The sequence below is a fragment of the Anopheles gambiae genome, chromosome 2, assembly GCF_943734735.2.
Source record: "Anopheles gambiae chromosome 2, idAnoGambNW_F1_1, whole genome shotgun sequence".
Taxonomy (NCBI): domain Eukaryota; kingdom Metazoa; phylum Arthropoda; class Insecta; order Diptera; family Culicidae; genus Anopheles; species Anopheles gambiae.
Window position 1 is genome coordinate 16528063 of NC_064601.1, and position 21065 is coordinate 16549127.

The 21065-nt window shown below is 46.8% G+C and overlaps 4 protein-coding genes across 17 annotated transcripts in view; 3 read left to right on the plus strand and 1 right to left on the minus strand.

Moving 5' to 3' along the window:
- Positions 1–10228, plus strand: part of LOC1269382 (inhibitory POU protein) — a 50908-nt gene extending 40680 nt beyond the window's left edge. For 9 of the 12 annotated variants that reach the window (XM_061643418.1, XM_061643416.1, XM_061643415.1 and 6 more), the window contains exons 5-7: positions 4957–5356; positions 8137–8368; positions 8725–10228. In XM_061643418.1, the coding sequence (XP_061499402.1) occupies positions 4957–5356; positions 8137–8368; positions 8725–8926 (834 nt within the window). In that variant the 3' untranslated portion in view covers positions 8927–10228. The remainder of the gene's footprint in view (positions 1–4956; positions 5357–8136; positions 8369–8724) is intronic. The other 3 variants (XM_061643426.1, XM_061643424.1, XM_061643425.1) reach the window with 3 other exon arrangements.
- Positions 10229–11421: 1193 nt separating this feature from the next.
- Positions 11422–16104, plus strand: LOC1269381 (WD repeat-containing protein 20). Of its 3 annotated transcripts, XR_009764710.1 has the most exons (6): positions 11423–12445; positions 13089–13271; positions 13355–14217; positions 14294–15383; positions 15787–15908; positions 15954–16104. XR_009764710.1 is itself a non-coding variant. In XM_308014.6 (5 exons), the coding sequence occupies exons 1-5, from the start codon at positions 12029–12031 to the stop codon at positions 15844–15846; spliced, it is 2613 nt and encodes an 870-aa protein (XP_308014.6). In that variant the 5' UTR covers positions 11423–12028; the 3' UTR covers positions 15847–16104. The 3 variants fall into 3 exon arrangements, 2 of the variants coding, with proteins under 2 accessions (XP_061499397.1, XP_308014.6); XM_308014.6 differs by having other exon boundaries at positions 15787–16104; XM_061643413.1 differs by having other exon boundaries at positions 11422–12445; positions 14294–16104.
- Positions 16105–16187: 83 nt separating this feature from the next.
- LOC3290573 (uncharacterized) lies at positions 16188–17747 on the minus strand. Its single transcript, XM_565653.4, has 3 exons — positions 17589–17747; positions 16522–17511; positions 16188–16441 (listed from the first exon to the last, which is right to left on the minus strand). The coding sequence occupies exons 1-3, from the start codon at positions 17644–17646 to the stop codon at positions 16311–16313; spliced, it is 1179 nt and encodes a 392-aa protein (XP_565653.3). The 5' UTR covers positions 17647–17747; the 3' UTR covers positions 16188–16310.
- Positions 17748–18788: 1041 nt separating this feature from the next.
- Positions 18789–20849, plus strand: LOC1269380 (protein YIF1B). Its single transcript, XM_308013.6, has 7 exons — positions 18789–18915; positions 18950–19238; positions 19310–19438; positions 19506–19864; positions 19951–20074; positions 20147–20409; positions 20509–20849. The coding sequence occupies exons 2-7, from the start codon at positions 19202–19204 to the stop codon at positions 20734–20736; spliced, it is 1140 nt and encodes a 379-aa protein (XP_308013.6). The 5' UTR covers positions 18789–18915; positions 18950–19201; the 3' UTR covers positions 20737–20849.
- The last annotated feature ends 216 nt before the right edge of the window (positions 20850–21065 follow it).

Genomic DNA, 21065 nt, shown 5'->3' on the forward strand with positions numbered 1-21065 from the left:
TCTCCGGCCTGCCGCCGCACACTCGCTCGGCCAAGGAGCTGCTGGGTTGTTGAAGTTTGAACTATGACAGATTAATAATTACACCGTGCAAATTAATGAGGCTCATCAGTTTTTAGAACGCGTTTGGTTGTATTTTTTGCCTTTCCATTCTTTGCTGCTACGGGACTGGAAAGTTTACTTACCGCATCCACGCGGGCATGGGAAGGGATCCCGGCCCGGACCAAAAAAGGGTGCCTTTTGACAAATGAGCGTTGCCCCTCGGGCGGCAAACCATATGATGAGCGTAATTAATTTACACGGGCAATTCATTACCGCCGTTGCTCAACAAGCCATTTTGTTCTGGGTGTGTGTGTGTGGTAGTTTATTCTATTAGCAAACAATGATTGACCGGTGAGCGGCACGGCGAAGGGCGGCAGACTCAAGACAAACGCGGGCTTTGCGGTCGCTGGTGGAAGCAAGCTTCTTGCGGTGTTTGGAACTTGGGATTGAGTCCTTAATCATTATGAAAGCGAAATTAGCCTAAGTAGAGGTTTAATATGTTTAACAAATCACTGAGTACAACTGGAATGGAGATGCGTTTCATTACCAATTCTTTTGGACTGCTCTGTCTTTGAATCTTTGTCCTATTAGTATTATTTAAAATAGTCATTTCTGGCAGTTCAATGGTCAATCCCAATAACTACTCTATTTATGTGTTTTTTTGTCCTCTAATCTTGATATGTTGACTTTACTGCTACTGGCAAACTTGCATGTTTGATCGATAGAGCACCCAATGTGGATTTCTCTGTTTCACTGTGATTGAACAAGATTTATTGTTGCTGTGCACATTGGCGAACTTTGCATACAACATTGTCGTTCTAAAAGCAGTAAGTTACCTTCACTTTCTGCTTGGATGCAAATTTAATTTCCCAAAACGTCTTTGCCCGGCTTGTAACAACAAGCAGCTCACCAGTCAAAACAGCCATTGGACAGGACGATTTGTACTTTCGTAAATGGATCGAAAACAAAGACTACCGGTAATCGGCTTTAGCGTGCAAGCTGACATGGTCCAATGTTCGACCATCTCCGGCCAACGGATTGACTCCCTTTTACCAGGAGAACTGAAACCAACATCCTAATGCAGTGTTTTGTAATGGACTCACACACACACACACACACACGCGTACACGAAGAAAAAGGGAGCTCAACCAAAAGCACCATGGCAAAAAATCATACATCGTCGTAATCGGAAATAAACCTGTAATGCTGTCCCGGGAAGTGGATAAAATAATAGTAATAAATGCGATTAAAGTATGGGCCCGCAAGGATGGCCATCCACATCCCTCCCGGTGAGTGCTCGATGATAATCTCGCGGGCCCTGCTCTGCCCGGCCGCTTCTGTCCTCGGCTGTGATCCGTGTCGGCACCATGTCCCTTGAAGCCTTGCTGTCGGTGAACATCTGTCAACATTCAAGTGGCCAGCAAATGCTCTTTGCTTGCTGACGTGTCAACCCGGCCTGCCGGCCCACTTCAAAGTGTTAACGAACGGGGAACAACGGAGCCAACAACAAACAAAAAAAGCGCAACCGAACGCAATTCAAAAATTCACGTAACATCCGAGGGCGCGTTGCGCGTTTTCTCACATCCTTCCAGTGGTGCAGATTAACCACTTTTGCAGTAACGAACTACAGTCAAAACACAGACAGCGGGTCATCGGAGACGCTTCTGCCTAACCCTTGTCGCACTGTGTACGCGCGGGGGATGATAATTTACCCCTCATTTGAGCCTGCCGGTCACGAGCGAACACTACGGAACAAGTGTAGCTTCGCCTCCTAAACGGATGGGCGTTTTCGGCGCAAGTGAGCTCGCTGTAAATCTGGCAACATATTTTCCCTTTTAGGCGTATTTTCCCTGACAGCTAAGGAGAAAGAAACAACAACAACAACAACAAGAAAAAAAAAACAAGGGGAAAAACAAACAAGTTTTCCTCTAGTTTTCCGATCCCGCAAGGAAGCAGCAAAATAATAAAGACCACCGCACAGGAAAACCGCCTCGGCAGGCTGCCGTGAAACACTGGCACCGCACAGGATCAACTGGTGTCCTACAATATTTTTGCATTATCCGTAACCAACTTGTTTCCGGGGCCATGAATAAATTTGCCAGCCTCGATGCTCGATTTTAGGGGGCCGCGGCCCGTAACACCGTTCGCGAAGGGTGCCGAGAAGGGCTGCTGAACGCCTCGATTTCCTTGTAATTTGTACGTAGTTAAAACGTTTGGGAATAACTTTTCCATTCGATTGTGATGAGATTAAAACATGATCCGCATCGCACGGTGGAAGTGGTTGCCTACCGGGCGCACCCCAATTCGATTGCTATTATCCTTTATTTCTCCGAGGCGAGGCGCTCAATACACATTATTTACAAATTACCACCGTAATGTGTGACGTATGCTCGCTCTGTCTCTCGCTTTGAGCCGGCTGCCGTTGCTGCTTGCGCTGGTCGGATAGTACGGCAAGATGAAAAGGGGTGGAAAGGAATCAATCGCGCCGTTTCAACTGTTGTTTTTCCCCTCATTTTGCCGTACATTCTCCGTCTCTTCTATCCGCACATTTCGCAATGAATGTTAGATTTGGCTTACAAAACTTGCTACGCCGTCTAGGGCGAACAGAAGGCAGAGAACTGCGAATACATCTCGGATGGTTTCTGCTCACTGTTGCTGTTGTGGCTGCAGAGCGCACTGACCGTTTCCCAATAGATTTCCCGCTACGACCCTCCTGCCCTTTGCTTCCATCGTACCGTACTTTCCCATTAGCTGTTTCGCTGCGGCCAAAGAGGACGAAGATGTGGGGTTAAACAAGGTTAATGAAAGGCAAACAGCAACAGAAGTTTGTAGGCAGATGGTCTTGGGGACCCGTCCCGAGCCCGGGTCTGCGGCAAGGACAAACAGAAATCTCTTCGCAACAAAGATAGCGCGGCGCAAGAGTAACACGCTTCGCTGCACAAAGTCACCGCAGTTGGAACAGCGTGAAATGCATCGCCGGACAATAGCTAGCAAGGGATGGGAGCTCAAAACCACACTCACACAGGGTAGCCAGGACACACTGTCGACCCCAGGTCCGACCAGGGTCGAAATACGAGCACCGTGCGGGAATGTGCAAGCGGAATCGAATTTATGGAAAACATTCACGCATGCAATATTATAAACAGTTCGACGCTGGTAAACATCAATTAACTTTTATGGCGTGCTATCGTTTGGCGTAAATTAATAAACCGTGCGTATCGGTGGCGCTGGGCCATTATTAAAACGGCTTCACGGCCATCTGTTTGCGTCCGACCGAGATACATCTTCGGAAAATTGGTTTGCAAATAGTAATGAACTTGCCGGCACAAACTACACCGGTGTCCAGCGGTGTATCGGCCCTGGCATATGTGTGTGTATTGCTTGCTGCCACAAATGGGAGCATATTTGCGGTTTGGTTTAATATTCATCCCGGAATGGTTTCAGGTCCACCACCACCACCACCACCACCGTGGCCGTGGGCCCGTGCAGCACATTATCCTTTCGGCCGTACGGGTCCCGGTTGATCCCGGTAACGGTCGGGTGCGATAGTTAGTGGCCGTAGCAAATGAAATGCGGTGTAATTAAGAAGTGGGCAAATTTAAAATGGCTAACCTGTCGGTTGGAAGGTTGTGTTTGCCCCGCTGGACTACGACGAATTGGCAGTGCCATTGGGCTTACGGTTTGGTTCGTTTTCGTATAGTTTTATTTTTCGAGAATTAATGAGGGATACGCATTTCCTGAGGATTTTATTAGCTACATCCGAAATAATTTTCCTAGATACTAACTGTTTTTAAATAAGTATTTCTTGACATTTACTTTTAGTACCTTGAGTAACTTGATTTACATGTTACATAATATTAAATCATAAACAGGATAGTGTCCAGGGGTCTCCAACAAATGTTTGTTGATAAAGACAACTGATATTCTGAGACTGAGACTGATATTTATTGTTCTTATTTCACTTAGAGGGTTTCCCACGATTTATTGGTTGGTTCCCATCAATTTTTGGTGGGTTCCCATCTTTGTTTGATGCCTTCCCACGATTTTTTGGCCGTTTTCCAGAATTTTTTGGTCCAATTCTATTGATATCCAATCGGAAAATACCAATAAATTATGGGAACGAACCAAAAATCTATGGAATACGACTAAAAAATCGTGGGAACTGACCAATAAATCGTGGTAAACCCAGTATTAGACAAATTTTCATCAATACTAAAAATATTTGTTTTCGAATGGCTTTATAAGTCACATTTTGTTGAAATGCCTATTTCTTGCATTAGACTCGCGAGTCGAAATTTGGAGACCCCTGCTTTAAACCTCTCGCAACATAGGGGCTTTCCTATACAATTGTTCACAATGTAGCAGGGTTTCTGCGCTGTGTTTAAGTCTCGTAAGTCTCGTTTAAGTGTGTTTAAGGCTCGATTTTCTTGGTCTGTCTTTGGAGTAGTTGCCTCAAACTATGTTTATTTTGATATTTCGAATGGTAACTTAAAATATAGGTGCTTTTTATTGATTGAGCTAGACAACTGGACATTTAAGATTAAAAATGATTTAATTTTATTTAAATTTATTTAAGGATGGATTTAAATTTAAAAAAATAAGGAACAAAATATTTAAAAAACACAAGAAGAAAGAAAACAAACTGCAAGCATTTCCTCATCGTTGATTCCCTTTATCCGAGCGTACTCGAAAAAAAGACAATAATTTTCACATAATCAATAATAAAATAACATTAAAAAATCCTTTAAATACTGAAGCAGTTTTTTTTCTAAATAGTTTATTATTAACGTGTACTTTCGCTAAAACCTGTTCCGCACCATCACTGCCAACAACCACCCTTCTTTGAAGCAATTTCTCTTATCTCGGCCATCCCACTAATCAACGGCAATTGCTCTCTTTTCCCCCGCACACTTGCAGATGCACCATACGATGGATGGCATCGATATGCTCGATCCGTCCGGCTCGATGACGACGCTGACACCGATGGCGGAAACGCCGATCACCTCGTCCCATCACCAGCTGCACGGTTCCTACCATAGCATGAATCACATGATGAGCCACCATCACAGCAGTCACCTCGGAAACCACACGCCAGGTAGTACGGATGCGGGCGCGGACCGGGAGCACCCGGGCGCGGCCGGGAGTTGCGTCTCTAATGCAACCTATAATGCAATCTTCGCAGATGGCTTCCTGGGGGCCCATCATCCGGCGATGGCTGCCGCGGTGGCGGCGGCCGGTCTGCACCCGGACACCGATACGGATCCGAGGGAATTGGAAGCGTTCGCCGAGCGGTTTAAGCAGCGGCGAATAAAGCTAGGTAAGGGCTTGCGCCACTGGCTTTGACGGTGGAAGGGCGGGGAAGGGTAGGGATGCCCGGTGCATCCAAGATCTAATCAACACTGGCCAGATTATGTGCCCTGCCTGCCTCGGGGTTGGGGAAAGTTCAAAGATTGCACGGGATGCAATGTTGCTGGAACACGGGGACTCGTATCGCACACTGAAGTTGGAGGTTGGGAGCGAACGAATCCCTTCAATATGCATACGACTCTTGCCCTGCCTTAGAAGATGGTGCTCATATATTTGTCATTTAAATTATCCGACAAGCCGGTACGGTGAATCGTGGTGAATGGATTGTGATAAATATTGAAGATGAACCGGTACCCGGCAAGGAGTATGTCTTCTTATGCCGGGAAGGCATGCTCCGTCTTTTGCCTTAGATCCGCCGAGCGTTCTAGTCCGCAAGGTAGTGGTAATACATCAAACACCACGGGGTGGTTAAAATTGATTTTCCCTTTGCTTGGTCTTCGGGTACCTAGAGAGCAACTTATCAAACGCACAAATGGACCCTTCCTGCTGGCGCTACACACTGTGTTGCAGAATTGACGCTACAACACTAACCATTTTCCGATAGACCACCTCCGGCGGGCGATGGTTTGTTTTCGCTCGCATCGCCCATTACACCGCACCGGGTATGATTACACACGCAACGTATGATAACGCGGGGCGTAATTTGCAGTACAATTTTCTTCCCTTTATATTTGAAGCAGCAAATTCAAAAAAATACAAGAGGGGAACGCTGAAAAGACAATATAAATCGATCGACAGTACCAAATGCACTCGAAACCAACGGGAAGAAGGGGTATGAGGTTTTCGCGCATATCACGTACAATGACACGGCACAAGTGGTGCGGGAACACATCGCGCATAATCGCTAGGGAAAACGAAGGGACTTTTCGCTTCAGCAAGTCAATTAAACTGTTGTTGGGTTGTGGAAGAGGAAGAAAATGGCACTTCGTCGTCTGTGTTTGCAATTTCTGCAACGAGAGGGTGAGAGTGAGAAATAGAGAGGCAGCCGGGGTACTGGGTTCGAACCGCGACAGATTTGCTCGTTCGCCGGGCGCAACTCCTAACGGGCGATTTGTGATGAGTATAACTTATCATTACTGGTTGGCAATAAAAATTGGAAACATCTGCTTCAAGGGGCCGATGGGGGGGAAGATAGGGGCGATAAAAACTTCCACAGAATCGCCGTTTGAAGGTGTTTTTTGGTTTGTTTTGTAATGGTATTAAATTTTATGTTCTACCTTTGGGCGGAGGGACTTTTGATTGGCTTTAAATTGTGTCGTTCTGTCATAAGCGTTCAGTGAATTAGAATCTATTTTATTGGAAACAGTTTTCCCTATTCGGGGCTGTAGTAGCGATGCGGAAGGATGCTTCTAATTTTTGCAAGGGCACTTTCACATTTCACTGGTTTATGCTTGTTATTATTGATGCTCAAATTGAACACGATTAATTTGCTCAATCGATGTTTTATGGGTGTACTACAGATGTGGATACTGAGTAAGAGTGAGTGAATCCGTTGAATCCTACAAGTAACTGTATGGATTCAGATTCAGATGAGTTCGATATGAATCTTTATACTATTTATTCCATTTTATTTTGGATACATAAGCCTGTTGGGAGTTACTTTCCATTGATTTAGCGAGGAAAATCTCAAACTTTTATTGTTCTTATTAATGTTTAGAGTGAGTTGAATATTGAAATCCTTACGACTCCTTTGATTCAAATCTCCAAGTAGAGTGAGTTTTCTCATCCCTGATGACTATGGAAAGATTTTTACAGAATATCCAGAGCTAAAAAGTCCGGCATCTTCCAAACAACACAGATAGCACATTAAATCCTAAAAAATTTAATGCATTTTTCGTAGTTCTTCGAGTTTGTGTATGAGACAGAGACTCCCTGAATTATATAAATAATTCGTTGTTCATGCCCGAAACTCCATTCAGGTCGATCGGCATGCTGATACAACCAGCAATGTACTCCAGGGTCCCTATCGTGTTAGGAGCCTCTAGGGTAGTGTGTCTTGCATATCTAGATATAGTGTCGTTTCCTAAGATGCCTTCAAATAGACTGATAGAACCTCGGAAAAGATCTCCAAGACCTTATAAGACCTAATAATATGATCGTCAGAGGTTCCAATATCATAATATTGAGACGTCACCAAATTGTCTAGATATCAGACCCCGTGCTCGGCAGAATTTCGGAAAAAGTAGAGTTTTGAAGTCGAATGTGCACATCGTTATTCACCACTTCCAAGACGTATGTCAACAGCTGTCAAGTGGTGTATTTGTATCAAAATAAAATGTCAATTCCTACACATAATTTTCAACACATCATAATAAAAGTTTCAAACTCAATCCAGCTTGAGACGTGTTGAAAATCATGTGGAAGAAGTGAAACATTATTGTGATGCAAATATAGCATTTGACAGCTGTTGAAAAACATCTAGCAATCAATGAAAAATATTGTAGACATTGGAAATTGACTCGGAAAATCCTGTACCTTAGCCCTCAGGAGTTCAACCATGTGTCAGGAGTCCGTAATGTGTTGAAACAAATAAATAAGAATTCTTTGCAAAACGAACAGCGTTGGGAACCCTATTGGACTATTGAAGAAGACTTTATGAGGGACACTTTGCAAATAATAACAAGACTATTTGTTACATTCAATAGGATGAAAATCTTACAATCCCGATTTTTGCGACTGTTTAAACAATCAACTAAACATTCAAAATCCGTCTTACGTTTCTGTCCCCAGGTGTAACCCAGGCCGATGTCGGCAAGGCGCTAGCGAACCTAAAGTTACCAGGCGTCGGTGCACTGTCCCAGAGCACCATCTGCCGTTTCGAGAGCTTAACCCTGTCCCACAACAACATGATAGCACTGAAACCGATCCTGCAGGCGTGGCTGGAGGAGGCCGAAGCTCAGGCCAAGAACAAGCGAAGAGACCCGGATGCACCGAGCGTACTGCCGGCGGGAGAGAAAAAAAGGTAGCGCCCGTTTCTGATTCCGGTGGACAGCTTTTTTTGTTTGTTTGGTTTCATGCGTTATGGTTCTGTTTGTTTTCATATGTACTATCTTTTTATTTCATTTTCTTTTCCTTCTTTTTGTTGTTCTTTTGTTTCAGTTCTGTGTGTTTCATTTCATTTCATTTCTAATTCGTTCGACTTTTCATTTCGTTTTCCATTACGTTAGCGCACCCGACAGCACGGAAGATGGTCTGTCCTTGCTGTGTTCATTAGCTCCGCTCATTTGCCGCTCTTATCTGCTTTTCTTTACCGTGCACATGTTTCATTTGATTTGGTTTTAGAGCGCCGTTGTTTTAATAAAAGTAATCTATATCGAGTCTTTTTTCAAGAAAAAGGACTTCCATCGCTGCACCGGAAAAGCGTTCCCTCGAAGCATACTTTGCCGTCCAACCGAGACCCTCGGGCGAGAAGATCGCAGCAATAGCGGAGAAGCTGGACTTGAAGAAGAATGTCGTCCGCGTATGGTTCTGCAACCAGCGCCAGAAACAGAAGCGCATGAAGTTTGCGGCCCAGCACTGACCTTCGCAGGACGGGCAGCACGAGTTAGGGAATAGTGTGACTTTTACTAGTGGTAGCAACGTAGCTGGTTTTGGATATTAGTCTACTAGTGTCGTTTTAAGCGGTGAGGAGGAAGGGTAGCAATAGAACACCACCACCAGGAAACGGCAAACATACGCCAGAAAGCAATACGGGCCTGAGCAAACATGAAGCAAGTGAGTGGAGGGTGGGGGGGAGGAGAAGGTCACGATGGTAGTGCTGATGCAAAAGGAGGTGCATACTACAAATTACGACACATAAAATAGAACGGGAACCAATTGAAGAATAACAGATAACTCTAGGATTGTTGTACATATGGAAATAATGCATTTAAGGTTAGGCATCAATCAACAGGCATTCTAGTAGCAATAGGCAGCCGCGGCCGCAGCATAGGCAGCCGGCCGCAGCGGTAGCAGGGGAAGGGTGCGGAGACAGTGCAATTGCAGTGAATTAGTGCGTATATAATTTCCGACTCCTTCAGGATTGTGATTTTTCACTTTTAAGTTGAGATGTAGATCTAAGCCTTCACACCTTACTAGGCAGGCAAAATTGCGCGCAGCACATGAGTAGCAACAGAAGCAGTACATTTTAGGATGCGAAGGGATGCGTGCCAGAGTAACGCTGTAAAACCCCACCTGCTGGATACGGTGGGATTATTTAGGTCGTTTGGTTCCCCAATAAGGCCAAACACTACAAAGTGCAATATGTATGGCGGTTAGCAAGTTTTTGTGTAATTGCGAGATAGTAGTGTAATTGCTGAAGGGAATGTCATATAAAAACGGGAAAATGGAAAGAAAGTAACTGATTACACGAAACAAAGGTAAAGAAAAGATCAATTTAGTGGATACGAAGATAAAAAAGAAAAAAAAGGAGCGGAAACAGTTACAATACGAACACGAACATGATGAAACAACCCGAAGACGGACATGAGAAGGAAAAATCAACAAACATTACATGCACACAAAAGATAGTGGATTGGTTCGCTTGCCTGCAAAAGGATAATGTAACAATAGGGAAACCAAATCCAAACATCACAACACACACACACACTGGCAGCAACCGAGGAACACGAACGAGCAAAGCAAACGCAGTTACAGTGATTTTGTTTGAATCTTTTCATTTGTAATTTGTGTGGTAGCGAAGTTGTACATAATAAAAAAAGTAATACAAAAGTAACGAAAAAAAACAATAAAATTTCAAAATGTAATTTTTATATAACAAAAGCATTAGAGAAAAACACAAAGGCAGAAATAAATCTGATAACAAGTCATTCTACATAGAAAACAGTTGCGTTTATTGAGCTTCCTAGGTGTTTTTGGAAGATAGTATAACGGATATTATACTGACTGCACATCTGTATATTCAAATCTTTGAAAGCATATTCTGGTAAGGGGTAAGACACATTAGATTTGTTACTTCTTGGCTGATTAGATGATTATATTTCTACACTGACTGGACGCAGTTACTGCATTTGAGACATATCCAAGAACAATATTTGGATCGGAATAATAAAGGGACCAGTTTTAGGCATAGGTTCCAGAGTAGTTTTAGGCCTCGGAATTAGTTCGGGGTATGGGTATGGGTTGGGATCAGTTCCAAGAACGATATAGAATACACTGATCCTTTGGGATTCAATTTGGGAATCAATTCCAGGGCTTAGGATCGATTCAGTATCAGTTCCTGGACCGATACGGGGTTTGGTAATGGGTATGTTGCAGGATCGACGAGGTTGTTGTATTAGTTTCAGGACCATTGTGGGATGAAGATCAATTCCAGTATCACTATGAGGTCAGATTTGGCCCCAGAATGGGTGTGGATTTAAATTAACTTTCACTTCTGGTAATCGTTCATAATCAGTTTCTGTGTATGGTGGATTGCAGAGGCACCATGGAATGTGGTTATTTATTAAAAACAGGGTTTTCCCACACCCTGGACTTTTGAACATTATTTTGTATTACGCATTTTTGCTATCCATTTTCACCCACCGCAGGTCCGTGAATCGTTCGTACGATAAAGACGATCTGAATGGGATTCATTCTTGAAGGATTCATTACGTCTAACCACAAATGCATACCTTATGCTAGCGTTAGATTGAACCGTATTTTATGTAATGTGATATTTTCGTTTTAAAAGATTTTAATTAAACCTAAAGCAGACAATAGTTTTAAGTTTTCATGAAACATTGAAATTATAAATAACAATTTGCTTGAAAGAAATGGTAGCACAATGTGATAATTTGTGTATACCTAAAGCAACATTTTTCAGATTGAGAATCTATCAAAGCTTTACCTTTACAACAACAAGAAAACTAATTGTTTAATCGTTGGGTTAGTATTAAAAATCTTTTGTACTAAAAACTGCACGCAAATAACGGTCAATGAAAGGCAATTTGAAACAGTCGTACCTTTTCGCGGCGCACCAAGCATTGGACGAGCAGCCATAACCAGACCGCCCACTGACAGCACACGACAGCTGTCAGTTGCGCAAAACGTCAATAATTGTTTCAGGAATCGAAATTGTATTTAGGAAAAAGTGCTTACAGCAGCAAAAGCCAAGAAAACGACGGACGGTTCATCAATCAAAAGCACATTAATTACGTTACCGCACCGTACGCGGACCGCGCTTCATCGGCCCGCCCGTAAGATGCCGTGCCGCGTGAATGTGAAGCCTGCACCGATTCCAGTCGCCGTCGCGGTCGTCGCTTTTGGTTCACTCTGCCACTGCCCGTGCTGCAGCTGTCACTGAAGTGCCCCCGAGACACCCTCTCCAAATCCCCTCGCCCACCCACTCACCCCCTCCCCCCGTTCCCATGCAGCGCACCACCCTTCCTCGCACCGATATTAAGTAATCAAATAACATTTGACGTATCCAGCAAAAAAAAAAAGTATGTGCCGATGGGAAGAAAATGTATTTTACTCCGCAAACCCATTTGTTTATGATCGAGCTGCGATGGTGAAATAGTAAGGTGTGCTCGCCCGGTTGTGCATCGTGTTCGTGCCCGGTAGTGCGTGTGTACACGTCCCGCCCGCCCGACGACGACGACGACGAATTCTTCCGATAGCAAGGTGGCTCGCGGCTCGAAAGATGGCTGTGCAATTAGACACCAGCGGAAAAGATGATTTGAAAACGCAGTTCGCAACGCGCGAGGGAGAGTACAGACTAATGACGCTCTCGGAGTACTCGCGGCCCAACCGTGTCGGATATCAGAACAATCAGAGCAGTCCCCAGGTGCGCGTGTCGATCGTGTCGTTGCCATCGCCGCCACCGCCGCAGCCGCCCCCAGCCATCGGTGGTGGTGGTGGTGGTGTGGTCGGTGGTCAGCTGGCCGGGGCGGCGGCAACCGCGAACAGCAATAATGTCGCCCTCCCGAAGCAGCAATCCTTTACGAACGGCCTGGAACATCAGACGGCGCCCGGATTCAGCACACCGGTCGGGGGCGATCGGATATGTTTCAATTACGGCAAGGAGCTGTACGTTTACTCATACCGAGGAGCTAAGAAGGTAATTATGCGCATATATGTGTGTGTGTGTCTGTCCATCGTGTACAGTGCTCTTCTAATCTTAAAAGATACGGCACACACCAATAGGTGCTAAATTGCAAAATCCGTGCTGAAAAAAACCCCAGCAATTAAATCAAAGCAAACATTGCTCTGTAGTAACGATGGGAAGTGCCTTTGTGTTTGCCAATTTTGCACATGGCTCGAGAAAGTACTGTATCTTGCGTGTGGGGAGTGTAAGGGGTGTGTATTCGCTGGAGAAAGCGCACCCCCTGCCCTCCAGCACAGATGGGGGTTTTGTTGTTATTGTTGCTGTTTGTTCTTATCACGATAATGCACGATATGGATGACATAATGCACACATTTTGTAACCCGGGGGTGGCATTGATCTTGATGCTAGAGAATTCTCTCCCCCCTCTCGCCACAGAGGGAATGGCGATGTTTTATGCATCGGTGAAAGGAATCGGTATCGGCAGTACTATTACTGTCCTTGAAAAGCTGGACTACAATTTCACTATGAATATTCCGTATTTTTTTCTTTGTTATATTTTTTGCACCTTTCACGGTTCAACTCTTCACTATCAATTTACTAAAACAAATGTTTTTTTTTCTCTCCTAAATCGGTTCCAATTATCCGAACCGCGCAGGCAACGGACCTCAACAAGCCTATAGATAAGAAGCTCTACAAAGGAACCTCGCCCAGCTGCCATGACTTCAACGCAACGGCGGCAACGTGCGAGGGAGCCCCGCTACTGGTGGGCTTCAGCACCGGGCAAATACAGCTGGTCCATCCGGGCCGCCGGGAACAGGGCAAACTATTCAACGAAGAGGTAACACCCAACTTACGCCCATCGTCACACAATTACTGAAATGCAACATCTTCCACATCACCCGTTAATTGGTTCACTTTCAGAGGAATATCGACAAAACTAAAGTTACCTGCTTAAAGTGGATACCGGGATCTCAGAATCAGTTTTTGGTTTCGCACGCAAGTGGCTGTATATATCTGTATAACGACGAGCTGCCCTGCACGCCGGCCACCCCGAGCTACCAGCCGTGCAAAGCGGGCGACGGGTTCGTCGTGCTGGCGAGCAAATCGAAGGCAACGAAAAACCCGCTGCACAAGTGGTGCTTCGGCCAGCACGAGAACGCGAGCGTCAACGAGTTTTGCTTCTCGCCGTGCGGCCAGCATCTGGCCGTGGTGTCGCAGGACGGCTTTCTGCGCATCTTCCACTACGAGCACATGGAGCTGGTCGGCATCGCGCGCTCGTACTTTGGCGGCTTTCTGTGCGTGTGCTGGAGCCCGGACGGCAAGTACGTGGTGGTGGGCGGCGAGGACGACCTGGTGACGGTGTTTTCGCTCCACGAGCAGCGTGTGGTGGCGCGCGGCCAGGGCCACCGGTCCTGGGTGTCCGTGGTCGCATTCGACCCGTACACCACCTCGTACAGTGCGCTCGAGGAGGAGGAGGAGGATCTGTCGGACGAGGAGGTGGTGTCGCACGGCGAGCAGCAGCGTAACCATCATCACCATCACGGTGCTGCCGGCGGTTACTGTCTGCCGGACGGTGGTGGGAAGCAGTCCGGCGGACCACCACCAGCGGCGACGGCGGCGGCGGGCTGCGATAAGCTGTCGCAGGCGCAGAACAGGCTTGCCACGTGCTACCGGCTGGGCTCGGTTAGCCAGGATACTCAGATATGTCTGTGGGACATAACGGAGGACGTGCTGAGGCAATCGTTCGGACGCGTCGTCAAATCGGCCAACCATACGGGCAAAAAGTAAGTACGGTGTAGTGTTACAAATTCATTTGATGCACTTGTGGTCGAATGGCACTAATCACGTTCTGTTCCGCAGAGAAGTGATGGTGAACGGACTATCCAATGGGGATAGCGAGAGCGGCGGGGGCTGCAAGCTGGACAAGTGTGGCCCACCCAAAGGCAGCAGCAAACCGTCGGACGATGTAGTTGATAATGCTAGCTTTAAACAACAGATAATCCCCCCTACATTAGGCGCAATTGGTAATAATAGTTTGTATGGCGGCAGCATCAAACCCACTAGCAGTAGTAGCACTTACGCTAATATGAATTGTGATGATAAAGCTAATAGCGACAGTAGTATCAGTGATAAGGAATCGGTCGATAGTAAAACTGTTAAGCGGTCGGCGGCGAACAGCAATGCGGGCGAGCCGGATGCGGCCGCCCCGACCGCCGGCGGCAAATTGTCCTCCGGTGGCAAAAAGTCCAAGGGCGGAGGAAGCGGCGACGGTGCTGGTGGCGGTGGTGGTGGCAGTGGAACCGGCACGCAACACCATTCCAGCAGCACGTTCAACTCAATAACGCAACGCTTGACGAGTCTTAGCTTCGGAAGCGGAGGCAGTGGTACGAGCAGTACCAGCAGCGGAAGCAGCTGTGATAAGAACGACAAGTCCGGCGGCAGCAAGTCGACCATCGGTGGCGGCGGCGGCGGCGGAGGCGCCAGCAAGCGCAGCATCATTGCGCTCGGTGGCAAAAGTTTTAGCAGCAGCAATAGCAACAGCAATAGCAACAGTCTTAACAACAATCATCATGCGCTGCATGGCGGCAGCATCCTAAGCAGCAGCAGCAGCGGCCAGCAGCCGGCCGTGTCCGGTTCGCCATCGGGCGGCATGTCCAGCACGTTCACCTCCATCATGACGTCGTCGCTGACGAAGGGCAAGGGTTCGGGCGGCGGGGCGATCGGTGCCGGTGGCTTTGCACCGTGCGGCCGGATCGTGTCGTCGTACGATCCGATGAAGCTGATCGGTACGCCCGCCTGCCCGCGCTTCGACGACTGTCCAGTATTAGAGCCGCTGATATGTAAAAAGATCGCGCACGAGCGGCTGACGGCGCTCATCTTCCGCGAGGACTGCTTTCTGACCGCGTGCCAGGACGGGTTCGTGTACACGTGGGCACGGCCGGGCTTTGTTGTAAGTAGCTCTTCGTCCGCGTCCATCCTGCGAGCGGCCGTGCGGCCGAGCGAGTTTTGAAGCCGCGCCGGCGCGTGTGCTTCAAAGCTTGGCTTGGAAGGCGTGCCATTTGTGGGTTTGGGATCGATTCTCGTTTAACCAGTGTGTCCTGACTTTTCCTTTTTGTTTTTTTTTTTTTATTTTACTTTCCCTTTTTGCACCTTTCTTTCCATTCCGTTTCATCGCCATTCCAACCAACCAACCAACCAAACCAACACACAACGCCTCAATTATCATGACTGATGCGCGGGGGCATGGCGCGCAATGTGGCTTCAACGACGCTCCAACACGCTACAACACACAAAAAAAAATCTGTCCCATCTTTCCATCCATCCCATGCATTCCGACCGCTCCGCAACGGTAGAATATTCCACAGCATTTATCTTCAACGCCGTCGGCACCGCCTGGGGGAACGGTAGTGTAAATATTTTAAGTTTAACTATTGAATGTTCACAACCACCATACCCTCCCATACCTTACTCTCCCACTTCACCAACCCTCCCACAACACACCCCGTTCTCGGGTCCTCTGACTTTCCTAGCCATCCAACAGTATAGGAGGACGACGCACCTTATCCTATTACATGTTCTTTATGTTGCGGAATAAAAACGAGACGACACACATTTTAATATCCGTACGAGTAAAAGTAAAGAATAAGTACGTAACCCTATCAAAAATCAAAGCAAGCCTAATTTCTTTACTTCCACGGTCAGAACCGAACCTGTACCAAAACCGAAAGGAAAGAATGAAACCAAACAGCGCACGTTCGTAGAGAGACTCTTTTAATACTTGCGTTTGCTTTATAGAACCGTATAGAAGGGATTACACTTGATAATTGTTCATAACAAATTTAAAGAAAAAAAAATCTGCTTTCATTCGATCACAACGCTATCCATGATAGGATGGTCCTTTCATGCCCCTTTTCAGCCGATTGTTTTGCAACCGTCGCAGCGCTTCCTGTCGCTTCTTCTCGATCAGTGCCTTCAGCTCCTCCTGCGACATGGTGATTTCGCTCGTACCTGAGGCAAAACGAAAAGATTGCAAAAGAAAAATGAATTAGTTAAGGGGCCCCGGGGAAAAGGGGGGTTCGGTCATGTACCTTCGTTGGATGTTGCCGAACATTTAGTTTCTGCGTTCGGCGGAAGAGCAGAGTTCGTGGTCGCAAAGCTACCGCCCGGATGGGTCGCTTGCTTTTGTGCGTTGTTGCCGTGGGATGTTGATTCCTGCGAACTGTCGCTCAGCTTTTCCTCCACCATAAGTGACGCCTGTATCAGGAACCCGTCCATGTCCGAATCGTTCATCTCGATCGGAATGGTTAGGTTTGGTTCGGCCTTTTTTGTTTCCACAGCAACCGGTGGCAGGGGCGGTAACGTCGGTGGCACAACTGTTGGCTGATTAAGCTTCTGCTCTATCGTTTGACTAGCCTCGATCAGCAAGTTGTCCAGCTTGGAATCGTCCAGCTCGGTGATGGATGGGCTCGTTTTAACGGGCGTTGCAATAACGTGCTCCTGGAAAATGTCATCATCACTCTCCCCGCTGTTGCTGATCGCCGCAGTCTCCTTGCTATCGGCATTTACGAAAAAATCATCCATAAAGCATGAGTCCCCGGGAAAATCGAGCTGTTGTTGTTCATCCTGCTGCTGCTGCTGCTGCTCATGGGGTGAATCCGATTCGGCTGCGTTTAAGTGCTCGTGGGACGTTTCCGGTACCGGCGCGCTCAACTGCTGCTCGCCCAAGTTTTCCTTCTCCATCAGTAGATTTAGCTTGGAGATGAATTTGTTGAATCCGGTCGGTTTTTTCGGCACAATGTGCGGAACCGTGTCCGTGTACTTCGGCCTCAGTGGAGGCTTTGTTTTGACGGTAACCGTGCGCTCACTCTGCTGTTCGCGAAGCCGCTGCGGGCTGTTCCATTCCCACGACACACCGTTTATGGCGTGAAACGAACTGTCCTGCGTCAGCGATACCAGGGGCGAGTAGTCGCTGCTCTGCGAGGGCGAGACTTCACAGCTATCCCCATTCCGGTGCGTTTCGGGACTCTTCCAGGCCAAGGATGTGCGAGCGGATGTGCGTCGTGCGTTCGGGGTTTTCACTAAAAGGGGTGAGGGCGTGAGGGAATGTGTGTTAAATAGTGCACATGCAGTGCAAGTCGCAAGCCACCGGTCTTACCATCCTTGTCCTTGTGGAAGTCTTTCGAGAGGCTTAATCTGCTTTTGCGGCTGCTCATTTCACTGATTTGATACGAAGAACGAAAAATAACATCACTTTCCAGCGCAGGCTAATTGTTTTCAATCGCCCGCCGGTACCCGTTGAGCAGGGAGAGGGTTTTTGACGTTCGAAAATAGCTGCATCTCGCTCTCTTTCTCTAGCCGTCCTTTACATTGTATGTTTTTAAATAATGCCAAAAATTCAACTCAAACGTGAATTATTCTCCATTAGGCAATGTATACGATAAAATTAGCTCCAAGAACTGTCTAAATTTAAAAAATAAACGCGCATCCCCAAGCTATTGCCACAATGAGGCAAAAGAAGTGAGCTAAATTTAAATCGAACGAGATATGAGAAGTGATAATTTGTTCCATTGGATAGGATTGTTCCGAACTGTTCCCATCTCTATCAAATGGACTCTACTGTCGCATCCCGCTGACCAAAAACCGGTTTTTACGAGCTCGCCAACGCTCCAAATCGGTGCGATTTTTCCTCGCTGGAAATGCCTTTTGTAAGTAGATGTGACGTTTTTTTAGAGTTCAACAAGGTCGCCGAAAAGCTCGCGCTGGTGTGCGATTGTGATGGTGGGCAAAATTAAATGGCCAAAAAAATAAATACAACCCTACCTACCCTTTTTGCAAGTTCATGTCAAGTTTATCAAATCTTTCATTTTCCACAAGTTAAAAGAATTTTTCGTTAAATTTTTACTGTTCATTATATATTTCAACTTCAATTGCAAGCACGAATTTCCGCTTGAAGCTAGATACAGAAGGCTGGAAATAGACTAACCGAGATCGTCGCGGTACCGCGAAATTCTCGCCTTGTTTATAACGGTTGTAGAACAGTTGGGTTATCAAATCTTCCGCGCCTTCGATCGCGCCTGCTGTTTCACAGAGATACCCAACTTCGGTATTTCTGATTGTAATTAATGATTGTTTGTTGTTGTGATTGTACTTTTTCTGATGAATTCGTTTTAAAAAACGTGTAGAGAAAGGAGTTTTGTATTTTGTTTTGCATAAACTATGTGAAATAACCAATTTGATTCGCAAATTGATAAAAAAAATATTTCTTCTTGCCACATTCAATCGTCACCAGACCTCGGATGGTTCCAAACACGAACTGCGATTATCTCGCCTATCTGTCAGATTTTATAACAGAACTGACAGCTCAAGTCATACGCGATTTTCGCGGTACCACGTCGATCTCGGATCATCTATTTCCAGCCTATCAAATACTCTGGATATATTAAAACTAGTGGTGGGACAAACGATTCATTTTCCGTAGTCGGGTGCGTTCCAATCGGAATCGATGCTTTTTTGCAGCTGCTGAACCTGCTTGTTCCGTTCGGGTCGACCCGAACGACTCCGGGTCGCAAGGACGGCTAGAGAAAGTGAGCGAGATGCAGCTATTTTCGAACGTCAAAAACCCTCGCCTTGCCCTGCGGGTTTCCACCCGAGTTGACGGATCTTTATTATGACAAACGTCAGCCAGCAAGTTAAAAACTGGCAAGTTGGCTTTTGCTTGATTGTGGCCAAAGTATCGTCTTATCCGGAGGGAATTCTGTGGTTGCAATCATGAATTTCAACGCTCAAGCTGGTGCCGATGGACGGGGTAAGTTGTAACGCCACATTGCACTACTTTTCCGGAATCTAATGGATGCATTTGCGTTTGTGTACATGCAGCCCACCGGTCCGTCTCGAAGAAGCCCAAACGAGTCAGCGATGTGAATGCCATTGGTTCCACCATTCCGTACCAACAGATGACATCACAAATGCCGACCAACCAGTACATGCCCGCTGATCCTAACAATCGTGAGTGAATGGGGATGCATTTACATTAGCGTTACTGTTTCGTAATTCTTTGCTCGCCTTACCCAAGTGTACGGACAGCCACAGTATGCACCGCAACAGTTCCCGATGGACCAGCAGCAGCAGCAGCAGCCAAACTACTACATCCCTCAACCACAGCAGCCACAGCCAACCGGTGGCCCAAGGCAACCCGGCCAGCCAGCGTCAATGCCGGGGATGGGCGGCGGGCAATTCACCATGTTCCAGCAGCCCATCGTCCAGGATATGGCCATGCAGTACGGTCAGAAGCTGGCCGACCAGGGCAAGGAGATTGTGCACAGCCACATCGAGAAGTACTTGCCAATGTCGAAGCTGAAGTACTATTTCTCGGTCGACAACAGCTACGTGGTGAACAAGCTGAAAATTATTTTCTTTCCGTTCTTGCATAAGGTACGAACGGTCGTGTGCGTTTTGTGGGGCAAGGTTTAGGGTCACGACAGAACCAGTGCCTAAAACCAGTTTCATGTTATTCGCAGGACTGGGGGATGAAGTACGATCACGATAATCCGGTTCAGCCCCGGTACGACATCAATGCACCGGACATGTATATTCCAGCGATGAGCTACATAACGTACGTCGTGTTAGCGGGCATTGCACTGGGTAAGCGACGTTACGGCCCTCAGGATGGCTCGAGTGTGGTGCTAATCACACTCGTCTCGTTTTGTTTTGCAGGCATGCAGAACAGATTCTCGTCGGAGCAGCTTGGCATCCAGGCGTCCAGTGCGCTGGCGTACAGCATTTTCGAGATCGTCATCTACACCCTGACACTGTACATAGGGAACATATCAACGTCACTGAGCACGTTGGATCTGCTGGCACTGAGCGGGTACAAGTATGCGGCGATCGTGGTAACCGTCGCCGGTACGATACTGCTCAAACGCACCGGCTACTATTTGGCACTGTCTTATTCCTCCGCTATGTTGGCACTGTTTCTGGTAAGTAGGCGGGCGGGTGCAGTCGCATTTAGCCAGCTAGAGTGTAATTCGACTCAAAAAAAAACCCTGTTCCGCTTCTTCAAATCCCCCTAATCCCAGCTGCGGACGATGAAGGCAAAGGTACTGTCCGGGCAGGATCAAACGCAAAGCGCGGTCGGGTACGATCCGTACGGGCAGCAGCAGCAGCACCAGCAGCACACCGACCACAACCTAGGACGCAAGCGTAAGCTCTATTTTCTGTTTCTCGTGACCGGGCTGCAGCCGGTGCTGGCGTTCTGGCTTACCGTGCATCTGATTGTGACCGATACGGTGGTGGCGAGTGCTTAGGCGGTTTGATTGGCGGGGGGGTTTGCGTAACGAATGATAATTCGCCTGTTTATTGTGGAACATTTAATGGAAAATAAACACCGTAAGTCAATTTTGTTTTAATGCCCAACGTACTCCCTCGCGGCTGTCAGTGTGCCGTTTTGTAATTGTAGCTTCATTTGAAACTTGTTTAATTATTCTTCTCCATATTAGATAGGGAAACAGTAATACGTTATCACCATATCACTGAATGGTTGTACTGTAAAGAGCTTTCTATAAAACATATGTTAACATATTACACACAAAGTTAGCAGCCGCACACGCACGTTGAACCATATGGCTTAAGTTTA